This window comes from Atractosteus spatula, chromosome 26 (genome assembly GCF_055471065.1).
Source record: "Atractosteus spatula isolate fAtrSpa1 chromosome 26, fAtrSpa1.hap1, whole genome shotgun sequence".
Taxonomy (NCBI): Eukaryota; Metazoa; Chordata; class Actinopteri; order Semionotiformes; family Lepisosteidae; genus Atractosteus; species Atractosteus spatula.
Window position 1 is genome coordinate 10,638,277 of NC_142731.1, and position 25,971 is coordinate 10,664,247.

General features: G+C 48.2%; 2 protein-coding genes across 5 annotated transcripts; one reads left to right on the top strand and one right to left on the bottom strand.

The window, feature by feature from the left end:
- Positions 1 to 3,384: 3,384 nt before the first annotated feature.
- Positions 3,385 to 9,025, top strand: LOC148814858 (uncharacterized). Of its 3 annotated transcripts, XM_088906298.1 has the most exons (4): positions 3,393 to 3,529; positions 3,828 to 4,638; positions 6,215 to 6,337; positions 6,731 to 9,025. In XM_088906298.1, exons 2-4 carry the CDS (start codon positions 4,567 to 4,569, stop codon positions 6,914 to 6,916), a joined length of 381 nt encoding a protein of 126 aa, XP_088762424.1. In that variant the 5' UTR covers positions 3,393 to 3,529; positions 3,828 to 4,566; the 3' UTR covers positions 6,917 to 9,025. The 3 variants fall into 3 exon arrangements, with proteins under 3 accessions (XP_088762422.1, XP_088762424.1, XP_088762423.1); XM_088906296.1 differs by having other exon boundaries at positions 3,385 to 3,529; positions 6,215 to 9,025; XM_088906297.1 differs by lacking the exons at positions 3,393 to 3,529; positions 3,828 to 4,638 and having other exon boundaries at positions 4,653 to 6,337.
- Positions 7,820 to 25,971, bottom strand: LOC148814859 (polycomb complex protein BMI-1-like). Of its 2 annotated transcripts, XM_088906294.1 has the most exons (11): positions 25,859 to 25,955; positions 16,572 to 16,702; positions 15,703 to 15,799; positions 15,007 to 15,062; positions 14,041 to 14,091; positions 13,367 to 13,475; positions 13,133 to 13,178; positions 12,616 to 12,714; positions 11,924 to 12,004; positions 11,000 to 11,158; positions 7,820 to 10,882 (listed from the first exon to the last, which is right to left on the bottom strand). In XM_088906294.1, the coding sequence occupies exons 2-11, from the start codon at positions 16,681 to 16,683 to the stop codon at positions 10,502 to 10,504; spliced, it is 1,191 nt and encodes a 396-aa protein (XP_088762420.1). In that variant the 5' UTR covers positions 16,684 to 16,702; positions 25,859 to 25,955; the 3' UTR covers positions 7,820 to 10,501. The 2 variants fall into 2 exon arrangements, with proteins under 2 accessions (XP_088762420.1, XP_088762421.1); XM_088906295.1 differs by lacking the exon at positions 11,000 to 11,158 and having other exon boundaries at positions 25,859 to 25,971.

A 25,971-nucleotide genomic window follows, 5' to 3' on the forward strand; every position in this document is an offset into this window, starting at 1 on the left:
GGAGAGCGCGGTTCAACGCGTGAACACGTCATCTAAAGCGATTCAATAAAACGGCAGCTGACGGGATAAGTTTTTTCTCGCGTCTGTCAGTTTGTCGGTAATGTCGCCTGGAAAGGTAGCATCTCGGGAAAAAAAAAAACATTTTCCTCTGAACCGGGGCTGTCCTGTCCGTCAGGCAGAAGAATCTTGACTAAATGCTTCAGCACCGCTGGGAGGAGGAGAATTAATTAATCCACCGCTTTGTGACAATGTAAATAAATCCTGGTTTTAAATACTTGCATAAAAGCCTTTCTTCGCACTCTGTATTGTACAGTATAATTAGTCTATACATTAACCACGTGGATCATGTGTCTCGCGGAATCATGTTTATTTGTTGTATAACGGACGTTTACAAATCCATTGGAAACCGAAAAAAAAAAACCCGAAAATCCTTCACACGCTCTTTCAACTCACCAAGAAGCCGTTATCTTAGTCTCACATTGAAACATGAAGTTACTCTAAGAAGAGAAATCATTTAAATTCGGTATGCATCGTGAAATTCATTGTAATCCTGTTTGTGCAAAGTTTAAGTGCCTGTAAATTATGGGCTCCTGTGTAATAGACGTACCTAGCAAAATAATCCGTTACCAATTAAAAACGAAATGTAATTTTAGATGGAAACATTCAAACACGTACATACTACGGAGGTAGCATCTCAAAGATGCATTTAAAGTCATCTGTATACTCTTAAAGCCTCCACTTCAGTAATGAAACAGAAAAACAACTCAAGTAGAAAAGTACAGTCCTTCCTGTCCACCAGAACGCGCTGCGTCAAACTTCCGTCCTTTTAATACCGGTAATTGAGGAAAGTTAATAGGAGAGCAGCCAGCGACAGGAAATCAGGTCGCTTAAAAACTAACGACATATTCAAGAGCTCCGACGCGCTCGCGGGCATCTTCCCGGGCTGCACGGAGCACGTGAGGATATACCAGCTCATCGCAGCCCGCGGCTGGCGCGGAGTCTGAAATCCGCTCACTTCTGGACAGGAGGGCCCGCGAGTAACGGCCCAGGATCAGTGGACGCAGAGAAAGCACGTTCCGGGGTAACTCGATAAGAGCAAGAAATCGCAGATTACCGAGATAGACATATGTTGCTGATTACGAAATTGTTTTGAAAGCCACTTATGGGTCTGCTATTAATCGACTTCCCCCCTCCACCAAAAAAAAGTCTCGACAGTTTATTTTCCTTGCACAAATCGTTTGGATTCGATTTTCAGATCAGATTTTCTGTTTATAGAACAAATAAAAGTCCAGATAATTAGCTCGTCGTTCGTGTCTTTAAGACGTCGGTCTTGAATAGCCGCGTTAAAAGTCTGCCTAAGGTAGGTATCTATTAAAGCCCGTGTTTCTCCAGTGAATGTCCCTTTGATTCGTATAGAACCCTCCCGCAGGCTCGTGGCCCGATTCCTCCTGCAGGCCCGCTAGAATCGAAGCGAGCAACACGCGCGTAAGAGTCACGCCCTGAGCGGGATTTGAGCTAAAAGTGACCATTGAGCGGCTCGGTTAAGGTTCCGTCCAAAGAGAGGTCTGGATCACCCGGAACCGTGATTCTGCAGAGACGCATTTCACACTACTCCGGATTCGGAGGTAAATCCAGAATTCGTCGAGAAAAACATTTCTCGCAGCTTCTTTGGAATAGGAGCGCAACGATGCTGTTGCAGAATGTTGTAACATCATGTCTGTTACTTTTTCTAACCGCTTCTGAAGGCGATAAAGCGTCAGCAAGCGACGGGCATTACTGCATCTTAAATACGGTTACCAACACGTTAAAAATATACAAATCGCTCAAACTCTGCTGAAGTCACAAAGCGCAATTGCATTTTTGCTTTGTTGAAATTACGTTGTATGTCAATCCTGGTTTAAAAAAAGCGGTTGAATTTTCCCCACAGGTCTGACTCGCAGAATTATGTCATACGAACAGTAGTAACAATTTCTGGATTTCTTTACAATGGGTTTCTCAGACTATTATTTCTTTTATCTGGGATGAAATCGCGTCATTCAACCACTTTTTCGAACATTGTTCCGAATGTCCATCGCACGTGCAGTAGAGGTAAAATACAGATTCCAAATTTTAACCCAAAAGTTATGATCAGAATTAAAAACCCTTTCATTAAAAAAAAACAGCTAAAACAGATGTTTCCGAATTTTTCATGACTCGTTTTTGCTACCATTAGTATCGTAATTACAAGCAGGGATGGCTACAAACGGAACATATGGTATACTACGATTTTTTTTTAAAGGGTTTAATAAAGGTTGTCATGAAAGAGAATCGAATTTCCGGTACTGGCCTTTCAAAGCCACATTTGAATTGATAATTAATTCATGAATAAAAAACATTAGGGATGAATTCTCAGATTGGAGCGATTAACTACCTGGTGTGCCACAGAGATATGAGCAAGGACCGCTGTACCTCCTCTCTAGTGTCTGCTGTCATCACGAATCAAGCTCAAGGATGACAGAATAAAACCGGTTTTAGTCGGCCCGATTCAATTATCCTTAACCCTTAACAGAGTTAACCAAGTATATATCTTCAGAAAGAAGAGGGAAAGACGAGCCAGGGATCACAGACTCGGGGGGGGGGAAGAACAGGCAGCACTTTACACAAAGGGGTGTAGGAGCCGGGAACTATCTGGCCCGCTGTGCTGTCAAAGCTGGTACACGGGTGTTTTCGAAAAACGGCTGGACGAGATCCACGGATAAGTTAGGATTTGATTTTCAGAGTCGTCGCTGTGTTTAGAATAAGTAAACGTCCAGGTGCTGAAACGGCTGCTCGTTCAGAGGCACGTCCGTCTGATCTGCGTGACGAGAGAAACCAACACGCAGAGCCCGCGATGTGACCCGCTGCCGCCCCCTGTCGAGCTGTCGAGAGAACGACAAAACCCAATTTGTCTATTCAAGTGCTTAACTATTGCATTGTAACCCGAAATAGTCCACCACAACGTTTGAAACGAGAGCTCAGATTGAAATGTTTAAATAGGGCGAAAAACAGTTGACAGAGCACGGAACTTCACGGACGTGACAAGGGGGGAAGACTTGAGTTTAAAACACCTAAAACGATTCTTTGAGAAGAGCCAGCGGGGAGAGATGTGTGGGCTAACTCACAATAGTCACACTAGCCGCCTCTTTAAGACCAGGAGGATCCAGCCCAGACGCCCGACTCAGGAGTTTTATAGCCATTTCTTTTGAACTTGTGTGGAGTGTTTTGATTTGATTTGTATAACGGTTTAAGTTTTAATAATTTATTCCCTAACTTTTCATAAAGAAATGCGTATTTCTAGCCCACAGGTGCTGTATTTATACCGTCAGCTGAACACATTCCTGCACTTTGTTTGGCAATTAACGCAGACAAGCACGAGGCTCTCAACTTCACGTGGAATCCTGCAGTATCCATAGCGACGCAGCGAAGCTTGTTCCGCGGTGCCTAGCAACGGGGTTAAGTGGGATTCCATTCAGTCGGATATACTGGCGAGCTCACCATTTACCAAGAACAGGTAGGTTTATAATATCCCCGAGTTTCCCCGTTTATACATTTCTAGTTAATATTACATTAAAAAAGTAATACATTTTTATTCTGTACAAAAAAGTAAAAAAAACTAAACCCAACGATGGTGACAACAAATCATTGTATTTTATCGTTCTTAATGATTAGATACGTACTCGTTTGTGCTATTGGAAATATGTAGCCTAAATAGTTTACTGTATCATTTACCCCCTTTTCTGAGGTTGTGTATGCAATGCCTACGTGCGCCACAGGAGGGCGATATACAGCCGTTTTTTTTCTCCTTGTAGCAGACTTTTGGCCACCTGACTCGTTAGTTTTTTGGGGTGCAGAGATCCCGGATCAGCTCTGTACTCCAGTCAGAGGGTCCAGCGGAGAGCACCCCCTTGCTGATGAGCTCTCGGGGGTCCAGGCCCGCGGAAGACACAGCTGAAATCACCTTCACTGCAGCAGGAAACAGGCTCGGAGCTCAACAGTCCGCACGACCTTCTTTGACCTTACTAAAGCCTTCGTCTCTGTCTGCTGGGGAGCTCTGAGGAGGCCCTGCTCCTTGACACTGGTCCCTTTCTGCATAGACAGCGAGCAGTGATTCGCGGTGACAGGCCCACCCAGAACCCCTCTGAAATCAAGACAGGAGATCAGAAGGGCGTCACACCCCGCTCTGACCTGGATATTTTCTACCACGATGTTACCAGCAGCAAGCTCGGATCTGGAGCTGGAAGAAAGCAGAGGTTAACCTTAGGAGACAGAACATTGCACCCTCCGTCACGGACTTCCAGCACGCCGATAATGTAGTTCGCATTCGTTTAGAAATTCGGTGTACGTCTGATTTAAGCATGGCTACTCGAGATCTTTTCACAAAAGAAAAATCTGTTTTTGGTCAGTTAGAGCGAAGCCCATCAGGGAACGCATCTTAAGACAAGCGGAACCTTCTGTCAGTAGTCTGTGTGCCCCGCACGGCCCCGCCAGTGCCGCCCAGTCTTGCAGCTCTCCGGTGACCTGGAGCTGCGGCAGCGCTGTGCGGCGGAGATGAGTGTCTACAGGCTGGCGCTGAGCAATGCGAGTCCGGCGGCCTTCAGGGGGCACGGCTGCAGATTCCGGGTGAGTGAAGGCTGTCGGAGCTGCGAGGAATTTGCCGCCGCAGTGTCTCGTACCTGTCGAGCTCCGCAGCACACGGGCAGTACCGGCGAACACCGAGCTGCCACTTGATCAGCTTCTTAGATTTTAAGGTCGTCTGTTTTCAGGGTGCAATTACAGCGGTGTTTAAACAGAGAGGGTCGTTATATGCCGACGAATATGACATGTTTGCAGGAGCACAGAGGAACACGTACAAAATGTGTTCGTTACATAGAGCAAGTGGCTGGGCTAAGAGCTCCCCCGCGCCTCCTGCTGAGGTACTGCAGAAAATGCCATCTTGTTGAAAATGATAAAAACGGGGAATCATCTGTGTCGTATATACAAGCACCGTACTTTTTATCCCGCATCACGATGAAAAAGACAATTTGAATAAATCCGAAGACGTCTCGTTCGTTTTCAGACGAGCAGCAGACAAGTTTTAAGGGGACTCGTGTCTGGCAGCCGTGTGTGACGATCCGCCTCTGCCCTCGAGCTGTTGGACTTCGCCCGTCTGCACCAGAACCGACGCGGCTGCGGGTGTTGCTGTTTTTACCCAAGCTAAATGCAAAAGATGGGACGCCTCCTGTCGAGTTCATACGCGACAAAGTCTGGGGTTTGGACAGGCGACACATGAAGTCTTGCGTGCACAGAGATTATCCTGTCATGGGCTGTTGACGTCGCACTTGATCATGGAAACGTGTCGCTGGTTCCTCAGCCCAGGCTTATTATTAATTTATTATTATTCCGACATCCTGTCTTTTGCAGGAGTCCGGAGACGGTCAGTTTGTTCATGTAGACCTCCCGTGACCGGTAGAAAGGGCAGTGGGAGGCTAAACAGCTGAGCTGATGAGCGCTTATTGACTGATCTCGAGGGGGAAAAAACCGCTCACAAGACAAACGTCCTGAATCAAACACACCCGCGTGCTTCTCATCTCGCGCTCTCGCGCATAGTTTCTGTAGCATCCCGACACACTCTTACACGCTCGCCGGCTGTAGCTTGCAGATTCTCTGCCCGCAGGGCATATTTCATTAGCGCGCCTCTAATTACTATAAATTACTGAGATCACAGAGAGGCCCTTTCGAGAGACATTCCCCGCGGGTGACCGTTAATCACCGGTTTTAAAGGGGGGATGCTTTGAGGTGAGAAACAGAATGTGATTAGCGAAGATATATGTCTTTGGTGGTGAAATGTAGGTTAATGCGTGTTTTCTTTCCATCAGAATACTTGTGAAATATTGATAATCAAACAAGCTTTCAAGATTGAAAACGGTTTTCGAGTAATTCACGCACGGGTCTGATCTCTGCAGGAGAGGGTCCTGTTCACGAGTGCAGCCGCGGCTCAGACTCGCCTCCCTCGGCGGCTGGGACACGAGCGCCCTCTAGCCGAGCTTCCGCCGCGGTCAGCCGAGAGTCGCCTGTAGCAGGTGGCTCACAGAGTTCGGTCGCTTTGCGGGAAACTTCTCCGATGGTCTCTGTTTTAAGAGCAAGAAACAGCCTCCATTCCAAGGCAAATGTGATTAGATGGAAAAGTGCAACTCGGGGAAAATGTCTCTCTGTGCAGGTGCAGGTGCAGCCGCTGTCCAGCAGCCCTGCGCCGGTCATTGCTGCCAAACAGCCCTACAAGGTGGAGCTGAAGGCAGGGAAACGATACTCCTGGTGCTCCTGTGGCCACAGCAAGAACCAGGTGAGGCTCCACACAGCCCACAGCCCACTTCACCAGCTTTGGGCTCAAGTCCGCTGGATCAGTGACACTGAAGGTTTCCAGAGCTCCACTGAGGTTAAACACAGCACCTTCATCGCTGAGTGTGGAGGCACTGACTGTGGTGCAGCTCCAGCTCAGCTGTTCACAGCACAGCCTAGCTCATCTGCTGCACTCTGGCTGAGAATCACAGGCCGTTCGAGCAGAGCAGCCTTGGAGAAGTTAAATGATGTACAACCTTGAACGTTCTCCTCTGCATGTCCTCAGTTTCTGGCCTTCAGCCTGTCATGCGCTCCTGTAGTCAGGGTGTTTAACGTCTCGCTTCCTGTGAACCACCTGGCCCCGTTAACACCCCCTCCTGCCTGGTCTGTGCTGCAGCCCTTCTGCGACGGGACTCACAAGCAGCTGGCGCCCGGCCTGGCGCCCCTGCGCTTCACTGTGGAGCAGGACGCCACCGCCTGGCTGTGCGGCTGCAAGCGGACAGGCCGCCCCCCCTTCTGCGACGGGACTCACCAGCTGGACTTCGTGCAGCAGGCCGAGATCCCCCCCCCCGAGCCGCTGTGAGGCGCAGAGGACGTCCAGCCCCGGGAATCGGGCGTCCTGCACCTGAGGGGTCAACAAGCCTCAGGCTCCGCGTACAGATGTGCAGGCTGCCCTGTGCTGGAATCTCTCCTAAACAGCTGACATCAGCCGTCTGCTGCATGTGCTGCACTAACAGGGGTGGCAGACGCGTGTCTCAATGCTGAATTCAGTTTTTAAAGAATGTTAAGATTGCCACTGTAAAAAACCAGACTGTTCTTGGCTGACTGTAAAGATGTTTCAGGTCTGCTGTAAAGGTATTCTCTGCAATGAAAGTGTTCAATACACGTGATATGGGGGCAGTCATTGCATTACTTTTCACAACACTAAAATTTCCCACCTGCCATGTCTTGAGACTCTGGTGCATTTACTGTAACGAACACAAAGCCAGAAGATCCTGAGGGCCTACAGAGACTCCGGGTTCTCCCAGTCAGACTGTCCCTGCTGCTGTCACAGCCTCCCTCCTCCCAGACTGGGCTCTGCCCTCCATTCTGTAAGAGTACAGCTGAATCTACTGCTTGAGTTCTCCCGAAGAGCACAAACTGCTGTCAGTACAGCTCTCAGTCTCTCAGTACGGCTTAGCAGGTGTGTCAGAACTTAGGTCAGGGGTACAGACCTCAGACACCCCGACTGGCCTGTCACCAGTCAGAACCGGGGTCAGGCATACAGACCACAGACAGCCTGACTGGCCCGCCAGCAGGGTCAGGGGGTACAGACTGCAGAGGTGGTATTTTATTTACAATCTTGTCCTGGCAGTAGACTAATGTCCCCAGCCGCTGTTGGTGAGGCTGTCTAGCAGAGTGGGGGCTCAGGAGGGCTCTTGCATGCCTGGGGTGACAGACACTGTGGAGGCTCAGTGTCAGTTAAGGAAGCACTAACACAACCTTATGCCACAAAGATGTATTCTTTTATTTAGGTACAAAAAATTATTTCATACTCCCTCACAAAAAATCTTTTATTACATTTACAAACCAGGATAGTCTGACTTCTTTGTCTTTTTATTTTTCCTTTTTTACAATAACCATTTAGGCTAACTGTAATATATTACATGAAATGTAACATTGTACAGGATGCAACACATTTTGGTTGTACCATTTAGTTTGTACAGTTTTGTTATTATATATTTTTAAAAGTCCATTTCCTTCTTCCCCTCAGTCCTGTACTTTGCAAAATAAGTGCGACGCTCAGAGGACACACTGATCCTCAGCCCTCCCAGCTCAGATTCTGGGTTGTGTTCTGAATGAGCATTAACCTGCAGCCAGAGAGACACAGAGCCACAGGGTTTTCAGCACATTCGTCCCAGGTGACTCTGCATGGCTAAATCAGACCTACGTTTTCACTTCTGTAATTCGCCATGATGCCCCTACACTCCTGTAGGAGTCCAGGTGCCCTGAACGTGAGTTATGGACAGAAGGAAAGCAAAAAACTAGCTCAAATGAGCTGAGACTCCCCTCAGGAGATCACACCTCTGGCCTTGCCTGTTTGGGCCTTTCAGCGGTTTCAGATCTATGGAGGATTAAACTGTTCAGCTAAGCCAATAATTATTTCAATTACATATTTCAGGACACAGTTGAAATGAAAAGCCCAGAGACACGGTGAAGCGCAGAGCTGTGTAACAGAGACTCGCACAGGGCTCCTGGCACAGAGCTCCCAGCACAGTGTAGACAGGGATCCAAGCACAGAGCTCACTATACCAAGGTTCCCAGCATAGAGCTTTCTGCACAGAGCACACAGCGGTCTGAGCACAGAGCTCCTGGCACAGAGCACACAGGGCTCCGAGCACAGAGCTCCCTGCTGCAGGATGTGTACCTCTGATCTGCACCCCACACATGGCTGTGGGAAAGGGGACCAGTCTGCTCCGAGAGCCCACTGTCAGACCGGCTACAGCTGCTACTACGCCCAGAGCTTCAGTTAACAAACACAAACGCTGCTGGTCTCTGCAACGCGGAAGCAGGAGAGATCTGTCAGGGTGTGGAAGCACAGCGCCGATGGGAACACAGGCTGGTGGTGAATCTATTCAGTCTGTAGGGGTTGTTTATAAGCATCACTTGGTGACAGATCGCTCAAAATAAATTTGGGATTTAAAAAATAAAATCCAGTTCTTTTTTTTTTACCCCTTCGAGCATCCTAGGTAACTTCAAAAACTGTTTTCAGAACAAACGGAAGTTGGAGGTTTATTTCATAAACCCTTCACACATGGAGGGAACTGGTCAGTCATGTCTCCATGCAGCAGGAAGAGGAAACCAGGCTCAAGTGGCGAGCAGGAACAGAACCTCTTACTCAGCCTGGAGGAGCTGAAGAAAGGGGCGATAGAGCTGATCTTTTTGTATTTACAGCTGAATAACTCTCGGGACTTGAGGGTTAATAGCTCTCGGGACTTGAGGGTTGACAACTGATCCACCTGTGATTTCTAGCGCCCCCTGTTGGCCTGTGCTGGAATAATGTGGAGAGGAGAGTGAACAGCTGATATTCTCCCTCTGGTGTTCGCAATCAAGATTTAGAAAGGTTTTGAAATGTATTTTAAAAAATCCTTCAAATATATATACACACAATACAAAAAAGGAATCTGAGGAACTGTCGAGGAGTTGTTCTGTACTGCCCGGACATGACACCGTCTTTGGTCTCGATCAGGACTGGCAGCTGGCCACATGTCCATAACCTCACAGCACACTGGAGATCCAGAGGAGAGGCTGCACCACCCACAAGCTGGAGCTCACTGTCGATCACTGTCCGCCCCCATTCATTTGCTCTCGGAAGCAGCAGGGGGCAGCGCTCCACGGCTCTGCTTTCCCAGCGGAGAGATCCTGAGGCGAGGGGAGAGTTTGGCTTCGGCCAGAGGCAGCGACTGGAGTCCAGGTGGGTTCGGCTCTGCTTCTACCGGCCGCGCGGTTACTTCCTCCACACATCCTCGGGGCTGCGCTACGATGAGCCGCAACAGACCTGTCCAGCACACTCAAACCCCAGCGCCCGGGCTGCTCTGGGACTTGTCTGTCTCTCACCCTCAACCCCCTCCCACCAGCGAGCCACGAGCCTGAGCAACACTCAAGGACAAGAACAGAATAACAACAGCTGTTCTGATGGAAAACAAACAGGAAATTCAGGTTAACTCAAAATCTTTCTCTACTCACTAATGAGAAGGCAATATGTATGCATATACTGTATATACATATGTATAATTATATATATATACACACATGCTCTGGTTAAAGAGTGAATATATACACTCATGCACTCCTATATATACAGACATATACATAGAATGCACTGTATATATGCAGATCGACATGGACACAGGTAGGACTGGAGAATTATTTGCAATTACAAGAACCTCTCACTCACTCTTCTTGAAGTACGGCCTCCCCCCACCTTCCACCCCCCTCTGGAGTCACACCCATCCTTCCCCCCAGATAAAGGTCAAAAGTCCAAGAGACGCAGCGCAGGACCCCATCTGCAGCAGTCCGTGGGAGCAGAACAAGGAGGACGGCCAGGTCGAGGCTGCCTGGGTCGAGCCCAGCAGAGTCCTTCAGCTCCCAGCCTCTAGGGGGCAGCGGGCGGGGGGTATCGGTCCGTTCAGCCGAGGGGGGAGGCTGTGGCTGTGGCTACTGCTGGGCCGACGCCGCTGCCCCCCCCGCCGGCACCCGAGCCCCCGTTGACAGTCAGTTTGCGTCCGCGGCCGGCGGGGGGAGACAGCTGGCGGCAGTTCAGGGCCCCGTTGAGCAGTGGCGGGGGCGTGGGCTGGGCGGGGCGCGGGCTGGGGCTGGGGGGCGTGGGGCTGGGCAGCGGTGAGGAGGAGGAGGGCAGCGTGGCTGGGCTGCTGGCCTTGTCGCTGGCAGACTCGCTCTCCGAGTTGGCGCTGGTGTTCATGCCGTCCGAGTTGGCCGCAGGGGGCTGGGTGAGCTTGAGGCGCTTGCAGGTGGGCTGCACCCGGTACTGCAGGGGCAGGGGGCCATTCTGCAAGGGACAAGAGGCACAAGCACGTCAGAACTCCAGCCAGCCTGCGCACGAGCGGAGACCCCCACACCAGCCCTGGGCCAGTCCTTCCTCAGACGACCCCAGGGAATCCATTACCTTCTGGCTGACTGGTTTGTTCCCGACCCCTCCTGAGTCCAAGAGGAGCACCGTGGCTGGACGCACCTGCAGTGTGCTCTGATCAACAGAGGCACCGGTCAGATTCCACCACACGCTGACCACAGCCACCTCAGTCCACAGCACTGCAGCAGACAGACACTGCCCAGACCTTCAGGGTTATCTGTTTCCCATACTGGGACCACATGCTTCTGCAGTGTCTAATAATTGTAATGTCTAATTGGCTTTGCAGACCTTTTGCTTTGATTGATGCAATCATGCTCTCTGCTGTACTGGGGACAATAACAGGGCCTCCACTGGTCTGATGATATTCTAACAATATTACAGCACACTGATGTTTTCGTACTTCCTTTTAGTAGGAAACTGAACAGCTGAAAAAGAAGCTTGTCTGGAACGACATACTTGAAGGGCTCCCTTGGCAGCAGGAGCCAGAATCTCCTTCACTCGGGGAACAGGAGGAGCACCTTGGACCTGAGCCCTTTGATTGATTCTCCAGGTCTGCTGCACGTGTGGTTTGAACTTAAAAGCTACATGTCCTCTAAAACCAGCCCTTCAGGAGGAATGGAGGTGATCATTCCCAGAGGAAAGCTGTATTAATATTACAGACACAACACTGCTTGTGCTACAGCATGTACTCTCCAGTGCAAATGGACCCAGCGTCAGGGCTGCGTGTTGTGCAAGGGCATTTTTATTCATTTAGCAGGTTCTCATGCAGGATGACTTAGGTTGCAAACCAGAGCACACACAATAATAAACAATACAGTTAAAAATGCACATTTGAAATAGGCTACTAGTAAATGTAATGATACATACTACCCTACTAGGAGACCCAGCTGTGCTTTCGGCTTGTGGCTTGTTCATTATTGTTCTACAAGGAAATTGGGCTTAGAAGACAACAGAACTCACCCGTCTCCATGTGTAAATGTAGGCAATGTCCATGAGTGTGTAATAGTCTTTTAAGGGCTCATCTTCATACAGAACCTCAATCTGCAACAGAAACAAGACAAGTTCTATGAACAGGAGACTTCAATCACACAGCAGCGCAGACAGTTGGCTAGTTACCAGTGGTTATCACGGTTAGCACTGTTACTGACATGGAACAAGTAAAGGTTTATTCGATGCTGAAAAGAAAAGAGACACAATGTTTTGGCTGTGGAGCCTTCTTTCACAGCTGAAACATTGCGTCTCCTTTCTTTTCAGCTTCGAATAAACCTTTTTTCTTTGCAGCCTATGCATGCTGACACAGCTACCTACTTGAACTGTTACTGACATGCTGCTGCACAGGGGACTGACTGGGTCAGAGCCAAACTAGGATTTGTTTTGCATGTTTATGTGTTATAACAATGGTACAGCTGACACAGTGCTGAATTCAGTACAGAAACAAGTGTGAAACCACAAGTCTTTACCCATTAACTGCAATGTAATTACTAACATTATTGGACTGGGATGGGAATGGACCATCACACTATCACATGCATCAGCTCATTGTACCTGCATGTCACAGTGGTCTAGCTGGCAGCTGGACATTGTTATTGGCCCACTGCAGTGCGCTATGTGAAAATGCGCTGGGCCAGCCCCAGCCTGCTACAGAGACATACCCGGTAGTTGCTGGGAATGTCCATCTTGCTGCGCAGGAACTTGGCCAAGTGCATGACTGTCATGGCTGCTGGACAGCGCAAGAAGCGCTTGTTGTTACCCTGATGGGAAAGAAACACACAAGGTGAACTTTACAGAGGAAACAGCACAGAGGTCAGAGCTGTCTGCAGATACAGATGCAGATGCAAGCAGAGATGTTCCAAAAATATGAATGTAGCAATGTGATATTAAAATACTTTTTCCTGATACCTGGTAGCAGTTCACCTATGATACATATTTATACGTTTGGCTGATGGTTTTTTTCAACCACAAGATTACATTTGCACCCATTAATTCATTTCGGTATTTTACTGGATTAGTTCAGGTGTAGTACCTCACTCAAAAGCACAATAATTCACATAATCAGTAAGATCTTTAAATTTGGATAGAATAGCAATGCATTACATATTAATAGTTACATGTTTTCACATACAACAATGAAGAAAAATACTCTTGGTCAATCAGGATACATTCACTCACCTTTTCTTTGTCCGACTCTCTGGACTCATGGACTTTCTTTTCGTTTCTGCAAACAAGAGAAGTGCAGAGATGACACAATTACCTGTGACAGCTGAGAGCTGCACTCGGTATATTACCAACTCTATCACCTCTACAAAAGGCTGGGATGAGGCTACCCAAGTCGGTCACTCTCCTGTGGGGGTGCGGAAAGAGCTGGTGCCCAGGGGCCAGCACGGCGGGACCCCTGCCTCTCACCTGGTGCCCTCGTGGAACTCGATCGACAGGCTGATGATCTCGTCATCCGCAATAATCCTCTTCTCCTCCTCCTGCACCTCCCCCCGGTCTTCATTTGAGCCGTTGGCCGCTGACGGGACACAGGGAGACCACAGGTCAGAAAACATCACAGGGGAGGAGAGAAGTACAATCTCTGCCCAACGTGCTCTTGGGTACAGTATTCTAGAAACAGCTGGGGCGCTCCCAGTGACGCTGGAAACAGATCTCAGATCTCATTGTATCTCACCAGCAGGGTCCCGTCCCACTGAGATCCAGATGTTCAATCACAACCTGCTCTTGGCGACGCTCAAGATCGACCCGCTGGGCTATGTCAGTCTCTCCCCTGACACACGGACCCAGGTGCCCAAGTGGAAGCTCAGAGTAAATACATTTAAAACCGAGAACTGGAGGTTCTTCTTCAGATGGAGAGCCACGAGGCTGTCTGTGACTATCCAGCTGTGGAGCTTACACTCACTCCCCGTGATCTTCAGCGAAAATAGCTGGATGAGTTTCTGGGATCAAAAAACTACTAACAACCAAATCAGTAAAAGGACCTGAGAGGCATTCTTTTATTTATATCAGTCCTTATATTCTTATGTTCTCTATGCATGTTCTGTCCTATACTAACAAATAGAAGGAGGAAGAGCGACACCTACTGTCTGCTGTTGGGTTTGCTGCATAGAAGTCCCGCCTCCTCTTCATCTCATCTGTGAGCAGAGCAAGACAGACACGGAGTCACACAGGGAACATGGCTGCCCCGCACACGCGACAGCGCAACACGCCTGCTCTCATACCGCAGACACAGGGGAGCACAGTCACCCAGCCGCTGCACTTGAACACAAAGCACAAATCTGAGAAGTCCGCCTGTGGTCACAGGTTTAACAGGACCTGTTTTGCTGGCTTCAGTCTGGTGCAGACTTTCTTTACACGCTGCAGGTGATCCAGACCTGCCACTGGCACCTCACCATTACGCAATAATATGTTGCTGCAAAGTCTCAGATTCTGCAGAGCTCAGGGTGCTTTTGCCTGTTTGTATTCTTATGGTAAGGAGGGTCAGAGGGCAGGAAAGTAGCAGCACAAGCAAGTGTAAACATGGAGGATGTTTGATGGAGCCAGATTGTTTGAAGCTAGTTATATTGAAAATGTGACTTCATATTTGACCGAGTTTTGGACACACTGCAGCTTACTGAGAAGAGAATGATGGAGCCCACAGAGTAAAGAGTTGCAAAAATCAAGACATGATGTTATAAATGCATGAATCAAGCACCCAGAAATGGATAGAAATTGCCTAATATGGGCAATATTTCTAAGGTGAATTAAAGATGTCTTAACCATTTTTTTCACATGGGACTCAAAAGATAGGAGAGGATTAAATTGTGACTCTCAGATTCCTCACTATTGCTGACGCATGAATGAGGAAGCCACCCACCATCACTGACATTTGCTGCCCACCAGTAACATTTCTGTTGTGTCACTTTTTGGCTTCAGGGAATTTAATGTCAAAGAGAGTGTGATGTCATACATACAAGACATGAGTGACGGAGCCAGGAGATCAGCGAGTTTTTAATTCTCTTAATCACAACAGCCATCTGAGGGACAGAGTTGGGCAGTGACCACCTCACCTTTGAAGAGTCCAGGAACCAGCTTGTACACAATATCCTGCAGGGTTTTATCGGACCTTCAGAGAGAAATGGGAAAACAAATTAAAATATCTTTAACACGCAGAGCACACCCAGGATGTGAATACACAGGTTAGTGAAAAGTTTTAACAGTACAAGATGACTTGGATAATGGAGATATGTAAATCTGAGAAGACAGGAGCAGGGTCTGTCAAGACAGCAGGGGAATGGACTCCTCTCAAGTCATTCCCAGAGCACTGAAGAACTGAGCTGCTCCTCTCTCGTTCTGAAGTGCTGATTGCCCCTGTCAGGGTCTTTCTAAGAACTGCTGAGAAATTGCCATCGAGATGATGCACAACACAGCTCTATTTAATAGACAGTGCTCATGGATTATCACTGCTGAGAACCTCTCTCTCACTAGATCAGTACAAAACCTTCATACAAATGTGTGGCCCTCCTTATCCACTACACTGCACTCTTTAACAGTCACCACCTCCACTGTCACGCTGCTCCTGCTAATTATCAATTAAGTAATTAGGGAGCTAGCAGGAAGAGAACTGTGCCATGGGATGGATAAGATGCATGCTGAGTCAAAATCCTGGGAAGATTTCAAGATCCTACAGCGCAGACAGCCCTTCTCCTGGGTGCCTGCAGACAGACAGACCTGCACCTGCTCGCCTGCACAGCAGGTGTGCTTACCTGATGCTCAGGAGGGGCCTGGTTTTGTGCACCTGAACATCACACATGGGGCAGTATTTGTTGGTCTCCAGGTATCCCACAATGCACGTTTTGCAGACTGTGGACAGACAGAGAGAGGGTCAATTTCTGAACCAAGAAAGCGCTAAAAAAATGATTTTTTTTCCTAATGTGATTCTCTTGACAGGTAACAGATCCCCCCTGCCAACACAGGAAAGACCACACCTATACAGTTCATTCTGAACACCTGCACAAAATTAATTACTGCAACAAATCCTCTCTACCATCGCTTCCTCCCAGGAGAGTTACGGCTTCAAGGTGTTGTCATACAGGCCAGTGGAGCGATGATTAAATGAAATACATGAAAGGTTTGTCAATACTATATGATAAGAATTTCACAGATGGGGGACTCTGGAAAAGCTACTAGAAATTCAAGCTTAGCCAGTATCCCATTTATAATTAAATACATTCAGGAGGAACATGCACTTTCTAAAGAATTGGAAATAACCTGTGGCCTTGATCATTAGATGTTCAATAATGTTTTAGGAGAATCTCCAGCATGACTGGAGACAACGTGAATAGTGGTTCGACAGTGTGTGTGCGTGTGCGTGTGCGTGTGCGTGTGCGTGTGCGTGTGCGTGTGCGTGTGTGACAGGATCACGCCTGTAATGGTGGTGTGTGTGTGTGTATGTATGTGTCAGGATCACGCCTTTGATGGTGGTGTGTGTGTGTGTGTGTGTGTGTGACAGGATCATGCCTGTGATGGTGGTGGTGGTGGTGTGTGTGTGTGTGTGTGTGTGTGTGTGTGTGTGTGTGTGTGAGACAGGATCATGCCTGTGGGAGTGTGCAGCAGAAGGGCTCAGGACACATACAGGAATGCAGACACTCCACGATGGTCGTGGCATCAATGAAGTAGCCGCCGCATAGGGCACACATGAGGTGAGGGTTCAGCTCTGTGATTTTGATCCGGGTGGTTCTGTGCATCTTATCCAGCTTGGAGGATCTGGAAGACAAAATAAAACTGGGCCCTCAGCTCGAGAAATCCAGGAGGAACATAAAATTCCAAGTCTGCATTTACAGGTGGAGTCTCCCTTTATGGTAGTTCCATATGATGTGTTGTCTACATGTTAAAATGTCTACATTGTAAAAAGCTACAAATGTTTCATCACAAAACTTGCTTGTACTTACAAACAACAAGTGGCCTAATTATCTGAGATTAACAAGATCTCTGAGCCCAGTTTGAAAATCCAAAGGACTGGGGCTCTCCTAAACAACAGGTCTACAATCTGTTTCAACTCACCTCTTCACATATGACATATGGCAAAGGATTATACTCCCTCTTAAAAGCAATAAAACCAAACATCTCAGAGGGATTATAATTCAAGTAACAGGTCAAACCAAAGCCAGAGAGAAGAGCCCAGCCAGCGCCTTGCCTTGCATTTTGCATTACACACCCAGAAGGGGATGTGTAGGTAGCATCTCATTTCTGAGTCAAGGCTGGGACGGCTCTCAGTCCACTAACTTCCCGACCGTGCTGTCAGCCGCAGAGACCTGGTCTGGTGTCGGCTTTGGGTTGGTCAGAGTCAGCCAGACACCACAGGTATCTAAACTCAGGCCTGCAGACAACTGCAACCCATTCCTCCCCCCCCCCCCCCCCCCGCCTGTTTCAAAAGGGGTCTTGCAGCTCTGTTTGCAGCCTGCCAGCAGGACAGCGCAATTACAGCACGACAATGCCAGCACTACAGAAAAATAAAAAGTGTCATATGCTTGATGAAAGGCAACTGCTGGTGTTTACTGACAGCACAGCATGTGCAGCACTGAAAACACAGCCTGTGCAGAATGGAAGCAAGCTTTCACAGCCTGACGGCTCGCCACTGTTCAGATCTCCTGGGAAATCTGTGACTACTGTGAGCTGGCGGGGGGTGGGGGGGTTCTTTATTCCCACAGTGGGGTAAAAACTGCAACGACCCCACAGCACCCAGAGGGTTTGTCACGGCGGGTCCCCCCTGAAGCCCATGATGGGCTAACACTCGCTGATAAACACTCTTGTGCTCCAGGCCCTGTGCTGCTCTCTGGGAAGGGCTTCTGTGACACTCCGAGCAGAATCCCAGCGCTCAGGGGCTCGGGCAGCGCAATGCTAACTGAATGCAAAAGGAACTAAGCAGGTTTTCCAAGTCAAAAAGGAGGAAAAGCATAAAACTGACCCGAGTTAAGTAGTCTTTATCTACTGAAAATTGAGCAAGTTCCAGAAAACCCACTCAACTCCAGCCTGGGACCAGGAATGGGGACATTATTTTAATCCACTTATTTTTTAGTTTCAGGAGAAACAGGTTGCGTCTGAAAACTGCATTCCTTAATAAATCAGGTGGTAAGAATCTTCTCTTTCAGGGGCTCTGGCATAGCTGGCACACGGAGAGTGCAGGTGCACAGCGGGCACACGGAGAGTGCAGGTGCACAGCGGGCACACGGAGCCCTGTGGCCTACACCTGCTGACTCAGGCTCTTCAGCAGGACCTGCAGCCTTCTTCAGCATGAAACAACATAACCTCCCTGCAGAGCATTGCAGGGACTGGAGTCCAGGATGCCCTCCAACCCCTTTCACTGGCCTGGGTTGGAGCTCCCACAATGCTCTGCTGCAGTGCGGCTCTGTAGCATGAGAGCTCCACTTGTAGCAGCTGCATCCTGACCGCCAAGATCAAACAAAGCAAACCGAAAATTAAAACACGAAACAGCAAAGATTTGTTGTTCAGGTTTTGTTAAGCTTGAATTATTTAAAAGACTTTTAATAGATATTAATAATTAATAAAGAAGACCATTCTCTGCACAGGAGGCGGTGCGATTGTTCCTCTATTGCCCAACTGTTGAGGATCAGGTATAGAGTAGCAGCAGCAAACTGAACAGTAATTTGTATTTTGTTTTGTGGCGCGGATTCCGTCGAGTACAGTGTAATTGCTCCGATCGCAAATGAATTTATCCCCGAGCTTAACGCCTTATTACCTCCGCAGGCTAAGCCTCTCGCAGTACTGCTCGTGCGCGCCAAGAGGCGCGATGAGCCGTGACAAATCAGATAAAGTTGCACACATGGAGCTCAAAACGCATTCTGCTGAGAGGAAACTCCAGCCCGTGTGAGAGTATCTCGGCGGCGGGGAGAGCCTCTGTGTGTGTCCTGCCAATGAACAACACGTCCCACCGCTGTGGATACCGCACGCAGGGTTTAACAAAGCGATAGAATAACGGAGGTTGCGCTTCCATAGTCTGTGTGGTCTATCAACCTGAAATTCCGAGCGGTGATTTGTTCAGTAATTCAATTAAGTAATCTTCAGACAAGGCGAGGGATTATAATATTTATAGACAAGTCTCTAGAGTTGTGAGTCTTCACGCATCCATCTCCGGTTTCTTGTCAACGACCGGCAGCAGGAATGAGCAGGACCACAGAGAAAACCTCTTTCCGCGCCACAGCTCCGCAGTATAATATCCTCTTTACCAGCTAATACAGGACAAAAACCCTGAACGCATCGTAAAACATTACAATAAAAATATAAATTTGATTATTAACCCAGATTTGAAACTAATTCTGACTAAGGATCGGTCACCGCTCGCGTTGAGGCAACAGCAGATCGCCGGAGCCGCGGTTCGTGGGGGTTAGGAGCTCCTCTGCCCAAACCCGCCACATCGCTCATCAGTTGTGCACGACCAGCTAATTTCGTGCATTAAAAGGTTCTGAATTAGCCATCGTTAATGCTGTGCCGAGTGAATCACTCACAGACAGACCCAGAGCACAGAACTCGAACTGGTAGCGCGAACTGGCTAGATTTGGCACCGACCACACGTGTCTATACCCACGTTTAAGTAAATAAAAGACAACAATAACCTTACCGCACGGAACCGCAGGTAATTAGATCCCAACTTCCGGATTCCCCACTGGTGGCTCTTGCGCGGCTCCTATTAATACTGTAGTAACAGTGATCAAGGCGCTGCCGGGCACAGTCTCCATGGTAAACACACCAGCACAGGCTCGTTTCCATGGAGACACGGGGAGACTTGGCCGGGTGCCAGTGGACTGAAAGTTCCATTAATTCCCGGCGCCGAAGGGGTTAAAGCAGGAATGGGAATTTTCTCCAGACCTGCGTGGGAATGCCGAATTCACCGACAATGGCCGCGCGTTTCTCCTTTGTAGTATTTTCTTCAAAAATGCAACGCTATTGCTAGGGTTGGGGTGTTTATTAATTTCGTTGTGGCTCCATTGAGGACAGTGCTACAGTCTACAGCGTGGTGATCAAATAATTAATAATAATAATTGCATACACTTATAGAGCACTTTCCTGGACATCCTATTCAAGGCGCTGTACAGGTAATGGGGATCCCCTCCACCACCCCCAGTGTGCAGCCCCACCTGGATGATGCTCCAGTCCGCTCCCCACACACCAGCTCTCAGTGGGGAGGAGAGCAGAGAGATGAAGCCAGTTCAGAGATGGGGATTATTAGGAGGGATGATTGGTAAGGGCCAATGGGAAATACGCCGCGGTTACACCCCTCCTCTTTTCGAGAAACACCCTGGGATTTTTAATGACCACAGAGAGTCAGGACCTCGGTTTTACGTCTCCTCAGAAGGACGGCGCCTGTTTACAGTACAGTGTCCCCGTCACTAGACTGGGGCATTAGGATGTCAAATGTCAAAGAGGACGAGGATTTCAAAGCTAAAATAGTTATAGAGTACAAAGGAACAAGTAATAGGTTTATTCCATGCTGAAAAAAAGAAGAAAGAGAACACAACGTTTCGGCCGTGGAGCCTTCTTCAGGTGAGTGTCTGAGCGGTCAAACCCCCGATTTTCATTTTCTTCTTGCCGATTACACACCAGCATGTGAAACGCTATGCTGTCTGAATGGAATTCGGCCTCGCATTTAAAAATAACAAACAACCAAACGACAACGACATTTACACAACATTAACGCGACATTTACCGGTTGAGACACCGCCGGTCAGGAGCAGCTGCGCGCAGCACCAGCTCTGCTCGCTGGACAGGCGACACGCTTACTTCAAACCACAGGCAACGGGCAGGAAAGGAATGATCCACAATTAGGTGCGCGATAAATACTTCACTGAGCTTCGCCTGCTAAACTTCTACTGTGCACCTGTGGCGTTTCCAGTTGGCCACTGCCTTCCGTATACGTCTTAATACGTGTGGAGGGAAGAGTGCGTTCACAGTCCACCGAAAGCAACACAAAACCAAACCGAAGTAAAAACAGGGAAATTAAAGATGCAGCAGCACCAGATCTCTAGTGGCGTTTAACACAGTCTCAGGTACAAAGATAAAAACTGACAGAATACCGGTCTACATGAAAAATATGCTTTTGTCGTGTGATTCAAATTCTGGCAATTTCTATCACCAAATATTCCGGGAATATCATGTTAACAAACTCACATAAGCTCGGGATCCTTTAAAAGTTTTTAAAACGATAGTTTTCCTTTTACTAAGACATTCGAATAGTAAGCAAATGTTGCTCCTGTAGCACAGGGACGCCTTTCTTCACCCATAAGAACAAATAAAAACGAGGGAGCGAACAACTTCCTCTTCCAAAACGTCCCGGGACTGCCCGCCTCGGAGCCGCACGAGGCGAGCGCGCGGGGTCACCCCGACCCCGCCGTGGAATTGGACGCTACCGGCTGCCTAACCAAGAAAATGAATATCCGATAGCCTGACGCTCTGAGGCCGGGTGAGAGAGTCTGACGCGGCCGCTAGTCCGTCCCTGTTCCGCGTCCAGCGATTTCGCCTTTACATCTTCGTAGTTCAGAATCTGCCATCTGCCTTCGCGAAACACAAGAATTCTTGACGTGTCATTTTAATCACCCTGATTTTTTTACATGATTTTAAAAGAGTTTAAGATTTGGCGTCGTATTTATCGCACCCACGTCCTTCCAACTTCATTACTCGGTCTCGGCGCACAAACAGAAATAGCGCCTGGCCCTCTCACGCACGCGCGGTACAGTCCTCAGCGCTGTCGCTCGTGTGTGCTGCACTGCTGTTGCCTCAGTAGCCAGAGCCCGCTCGCAAAACGCAACAGATCAAGACTCCAGCACTTGAGTGTTAACTGACTACTTGTACGTAATGTCAAATTGTATTGTACGCCTTGTTCCAAACTAACAGGAAGAAAAAGCAGCGTCTTAAGTTGGTAAAGAAGATTCTTGTTTTTCTCTTAACAGACATAGACGCCGTATGCCTTTAAATTTCATCCAAAAGACGCATATCCTGTCTGACCACAAATAGTCTTATCTTTAACAGCTCATAAAGATATATATTTTTATTCCTCGTTTTTTTTATCTGTTGTATTTTAGTGTGCTCATCGTGGCCCACATATTAACCGTAGCAACTACTCCAGCATCCAATGCTAAAAACTCCCAGTTAATAGCTTTTATTGTGCTAGTGATTATTCATGATAATAATTAAACCACTGGAGAAACAGAGGACCTCAATTATACACAGAGGGGACAGTGAGGCCGGGCTAGCGCTCGCAGAACCCTGCAGGGCCACGCGGCTGGGTTTCAGAATTCAGTCACCCCGAAATGTCATGACGTCGAATTTTGAAACCATGCGCGAATTTTCGATTGGGTCACAGAGTGTGTGTGTGCAAGCATTTTATTTAAAGTAGTTCAGGTGGGCAGCTGCGTCAGCATGCGTAGGCTGCCAAGGAACAAGTAATAGGTTTATTCCACGCTGAAAAGAGAAGAAAGAAAACACAACGTTTCGGCCGTGGAGCCTTCTTCGGGTGTGGAGAAGGCTTCGACTACAAGTTTCTTCTACAATTTTCTAGGAAACTAATGCTTTCTACCAGTTTCTCCCTCAGAAACTAGGCTAAGGTATTTCTACGGCCGACAGCTCCACATCATCTTCACACCTGAAGAAGGCTCAACGGCCGAAACGTTGTGTTTTCTTTCTTCTCTTTTTTTAGCATGGAATAAACCTGTTACTTGTCATTTAGAGGATACATGTGAATCATCAGGGAGAATGAAACCGCTGGGAATTAGAGTGAGGACGTGTCCAGACGTTACCGGTGGACAGCAGAGCACCAGCTTGCGAGCGCTGGGTCGTGTTGCTGGTATCGCTCGCCCTCCTTTACGGAAGAAAGGCGCAAAGCCTTCACAGACAGAATTCCGACACAGACTTGTAGCCCACTCTTGCCCGTACACAAATAGCTCGAGCCCCTGTCAACCATTATAAGTGGCGAATTGTATGTCGATGTATGAAGTCAGTGTCAGCGCTGCTCAGCGCTTCCTCTCTTTGTTGGGGGTAACTGGGACTGTGCGAAGTTGCTACTGCTGGACACGGGCCAGTCGTCCGTAACTGCTGCTGTTTTGAAGCGGCAACCCTGAACTATGCAGCGACTAATAACCATCACAACACGATAAGCAGTAAATCCGTAGCCGCCTTCCTAGGGCCCATTCAGCGCTAGAGGGGTTCACCGTAAATCACCCCCAGTCCTCCTGTACCGCTGGGGTCGCTGAGAGCGACCTCTACAGGGCGAAGCACGCTAACGCAACTCCATCCCGCAGGGAAGGGGTTTCAAAACTCGGCGAGAGGCAGAACGAAAGGCAGTCGCGCAAGCAAAACAACGAGGCATAGAACGAACGTCTTTGAGAACACGCGTCTGTTCATACTGTTTCCACACTCGCCCGTGCACGCATATGGCAACGATTAGCGCCTAAAAGGAAAATTATATTTGTTCAAAAAAGTTACTCCTGTTAAGCGTGTTATACGAGTGTAATTGTTTGAGTGTGTTCCCCGTGTCATGCGCACATGCCTCAGCGCAGCCCTCGCGGAACTGAAATAATTCACGCGCCTTTGTTTCGCCTCCACAGCCGCCTCCCAACATCTGTGCGGAGCGAGCAGCACGCCGGCTGTCTGGGAGCAAAGCCCGCTTCCACACGTCCAGATAGATGGACAGTCTGTCGCCGTTAATGCAACAATGTCCCATAAGATGCCTATTATGAGCAGTCATTTTTATAAGAGGACTTAAAAGCTTTAGACATATTTATATAATCAACAGATTGGTAAGATAACAGCTCGGCCACAGTTGATGATCGGGAACGTCAGGAAATTTGAGAAACATCTCGGGGAAACAAAAAGCCCGTATTTTCGGCTCCCGCAGGCGCCCCTCGGTTACGCAATTCTCCGACTCTGGCACCTGGCCTCGCTGCCAGGCCCTTCCCCTCCAGCGGCCGCGGCCGCCCGCTGCCTCTCAGACACCCCCGACTCGCACTTCTCAACGCGTCGAATAATTCCGTTCTCCGTCAGCCCCAGCTCCTCCAATCGACCTGGAAGAGTCGGGCGCCGGCAGTCTCTTCAGAGACTTCGAACAGAAAAATACAACTTTCATATCACACTACGTATATCGTCTTTTCTAAATTGAGATTTGAAGGTGATTAGATAATGGGTTCTCATTTTGGTAAATATATACATTGGCTGTATATACTTTGTTTTTTTAGGTGACTAAAAAAAAAAACTTTTTGCCCATCACCTTAAACTAATTTAATATTTCTTCCCCTCTTCATCTCCAGTGACTGAAATGAAGAAAAAAAATGCTCGAACTGGGTGAGTCGGGCTCTTAAAACAAGAACGCGCCGAGCTGGAGGCGCAGACAGAAGGATATAATTAATAAACCACAAGGGACAAACATCTTCGCAATTGAAAGCTCTACGGTTATGCGGGCGCAGCAGCTCTGCGATAGAGCCGATGCTTCATTAATTTATCATCATTCCACGCCGAGAACCCCCAAATGAATCCTGCGCGGCCTCTGAGCAAACTCCAGAGGTCCGCGGCTGACTCTGAAGACCGCCCTGGCTGCAGTATTCCCTCACACGGTCACGCGTGGTCATATTTCCAAACAGTGAACATCGTAGAGCAGGAAAACGCGAGTGAAAAAATATATTTCTTCCTCATTCGCCCATAAGTTTACTGGTGGCGCCGAGTCCGCCAACACGGATTCAGAAGAGCGTAAATATGCACAGTACATATACTGTATATCCCTCAGGAGCCCTTTAAAGCAAGCGGGGCAGTCGTATTGCTTCACCTATTTTCGAACTAAACATCCTGACTAAGAAAATAATTTCTAAAATAAACCTAAAAACAGCAATTTGTCGTAGAGACACTGTATTTCTCTATTTACATTTATTGTCTTGTCTCTGGTGTCCCTGTCGTCCGGGCTGCGGTCGCGGCATTTCCGTCACAACAATTCCTTTTGCAACTAACTGAACTCAAAACCTGCCGCACGTGTCTCCATCTTTAAGAATTTTACACATTTCCAGGGTAAAATCTACTCTGCAAACGAAGGTGGCGTTCTCGGTTTTTTTTTTTAATTTTTTGTTTTCGTGACCCTCTGGAAGAGCGAGCGGGTGACTGCTCCACGGCGATGCTCCACAGGTACACCCGAAAATAAGTTCCAGAAATGCAAAACAAAGGCTGAACGTCATAAACAAGCTTAAACTCACAATCTACTGGACGTGTAGTACCTAAATCTATAATTTACCCCCACAGTACCCACGCATTACCTCGCTATTTAAATGTGTTTTTGTCAGGTCTCTGTAATGTCAATGCGCAGTTCTCTCTCTCCCCGCCACACAGCGACTTCACAAGATTCTGGAAAGAATTCTTCGGAGGACACACTGCATACGCCGATATCGACGGAAACTACAGATTTTATACAATTTAATGCCGATAATTTCGAGCATTTAGGTCAACAGCTGTCAAAATGCAGAACCAAAATTGCAGCACGGCTGAGCGCCCGACAGTTACCGATCTGTGACTTAGGATACCAAGTAGCAGTCCGACCAGCCGCTTAATTCCACACAACTAGCTGCCTCCGCACAAGCACGAGCCAAGATAAACCCTCAAGGACACCCACTGCAAAACTTATTTTGCCCGCTCCCGGGGAGTCGTGCACGGAAGAAGCCAGCACGGGCACAGAAACAAAGAAAGAGGGAAGATCGGCGCAGAAAATAAATTGAATCCGAAGCGGCCATCTTGAAAGCGAATGATCAGATTGGATATCAGAAAAGAGAGGAGACCCTGCTCTGTATTTTCGTTTAAATACCCAAATGGTGCACGCAGTTCGCCGCACAGCTCCCGGGGGTCGGAAAGGTGAATTATTTGTCGCATTGCGCTCACCTGATTTTGCAAGAAAATCACCCGTTCTTCAGCACGAATATCCGGAATAGAAAGAGTGCCTTTACTAGGTTGTATATAGTAGAGGCGCCACAAAATGGCTTTTTTTCACAGCC

Bases quoted from the DNA above. Each gene is read 5' to 3' on its own strand.
- LOC148814859 (XM_088906294.1), bottom strand. From the start codon at position 16,683: ATGCACAGAACCACCCGGATCAAAATCACAGAGCTGAACCCTCACCTC. The intron at 12,715-13,132 runs GTGAGTGAATGT...CTTTCCCATCAG, and splicing joins GAGAGTCGGACAAAGAAAAG to GGTAACAACAAGCGCTTCTT. The intron at 10,883-10,999 runs GTAATGGATTCC...TGTCCCTTGCAG, and splicing joins ACAAACCAGTCAGCCAGAAG to AATGGCCCCCTGCCCCTGCA.
- LOC148814858 (XM_088906296.1), top strand. From the start codon at position 4,567: ATGAGTGTCTACAGGCTGGCGCTGAGCAATGCGAGTCCGGCGGCCTTC. The intron at 4,639-6,214 runs GTGAGTGAAGGC...CTCTCTGTGCAG, and splicing joins GGCACGGCTGCAGATTCCGG to GTGCAGGTGCAGCCGCTGTC.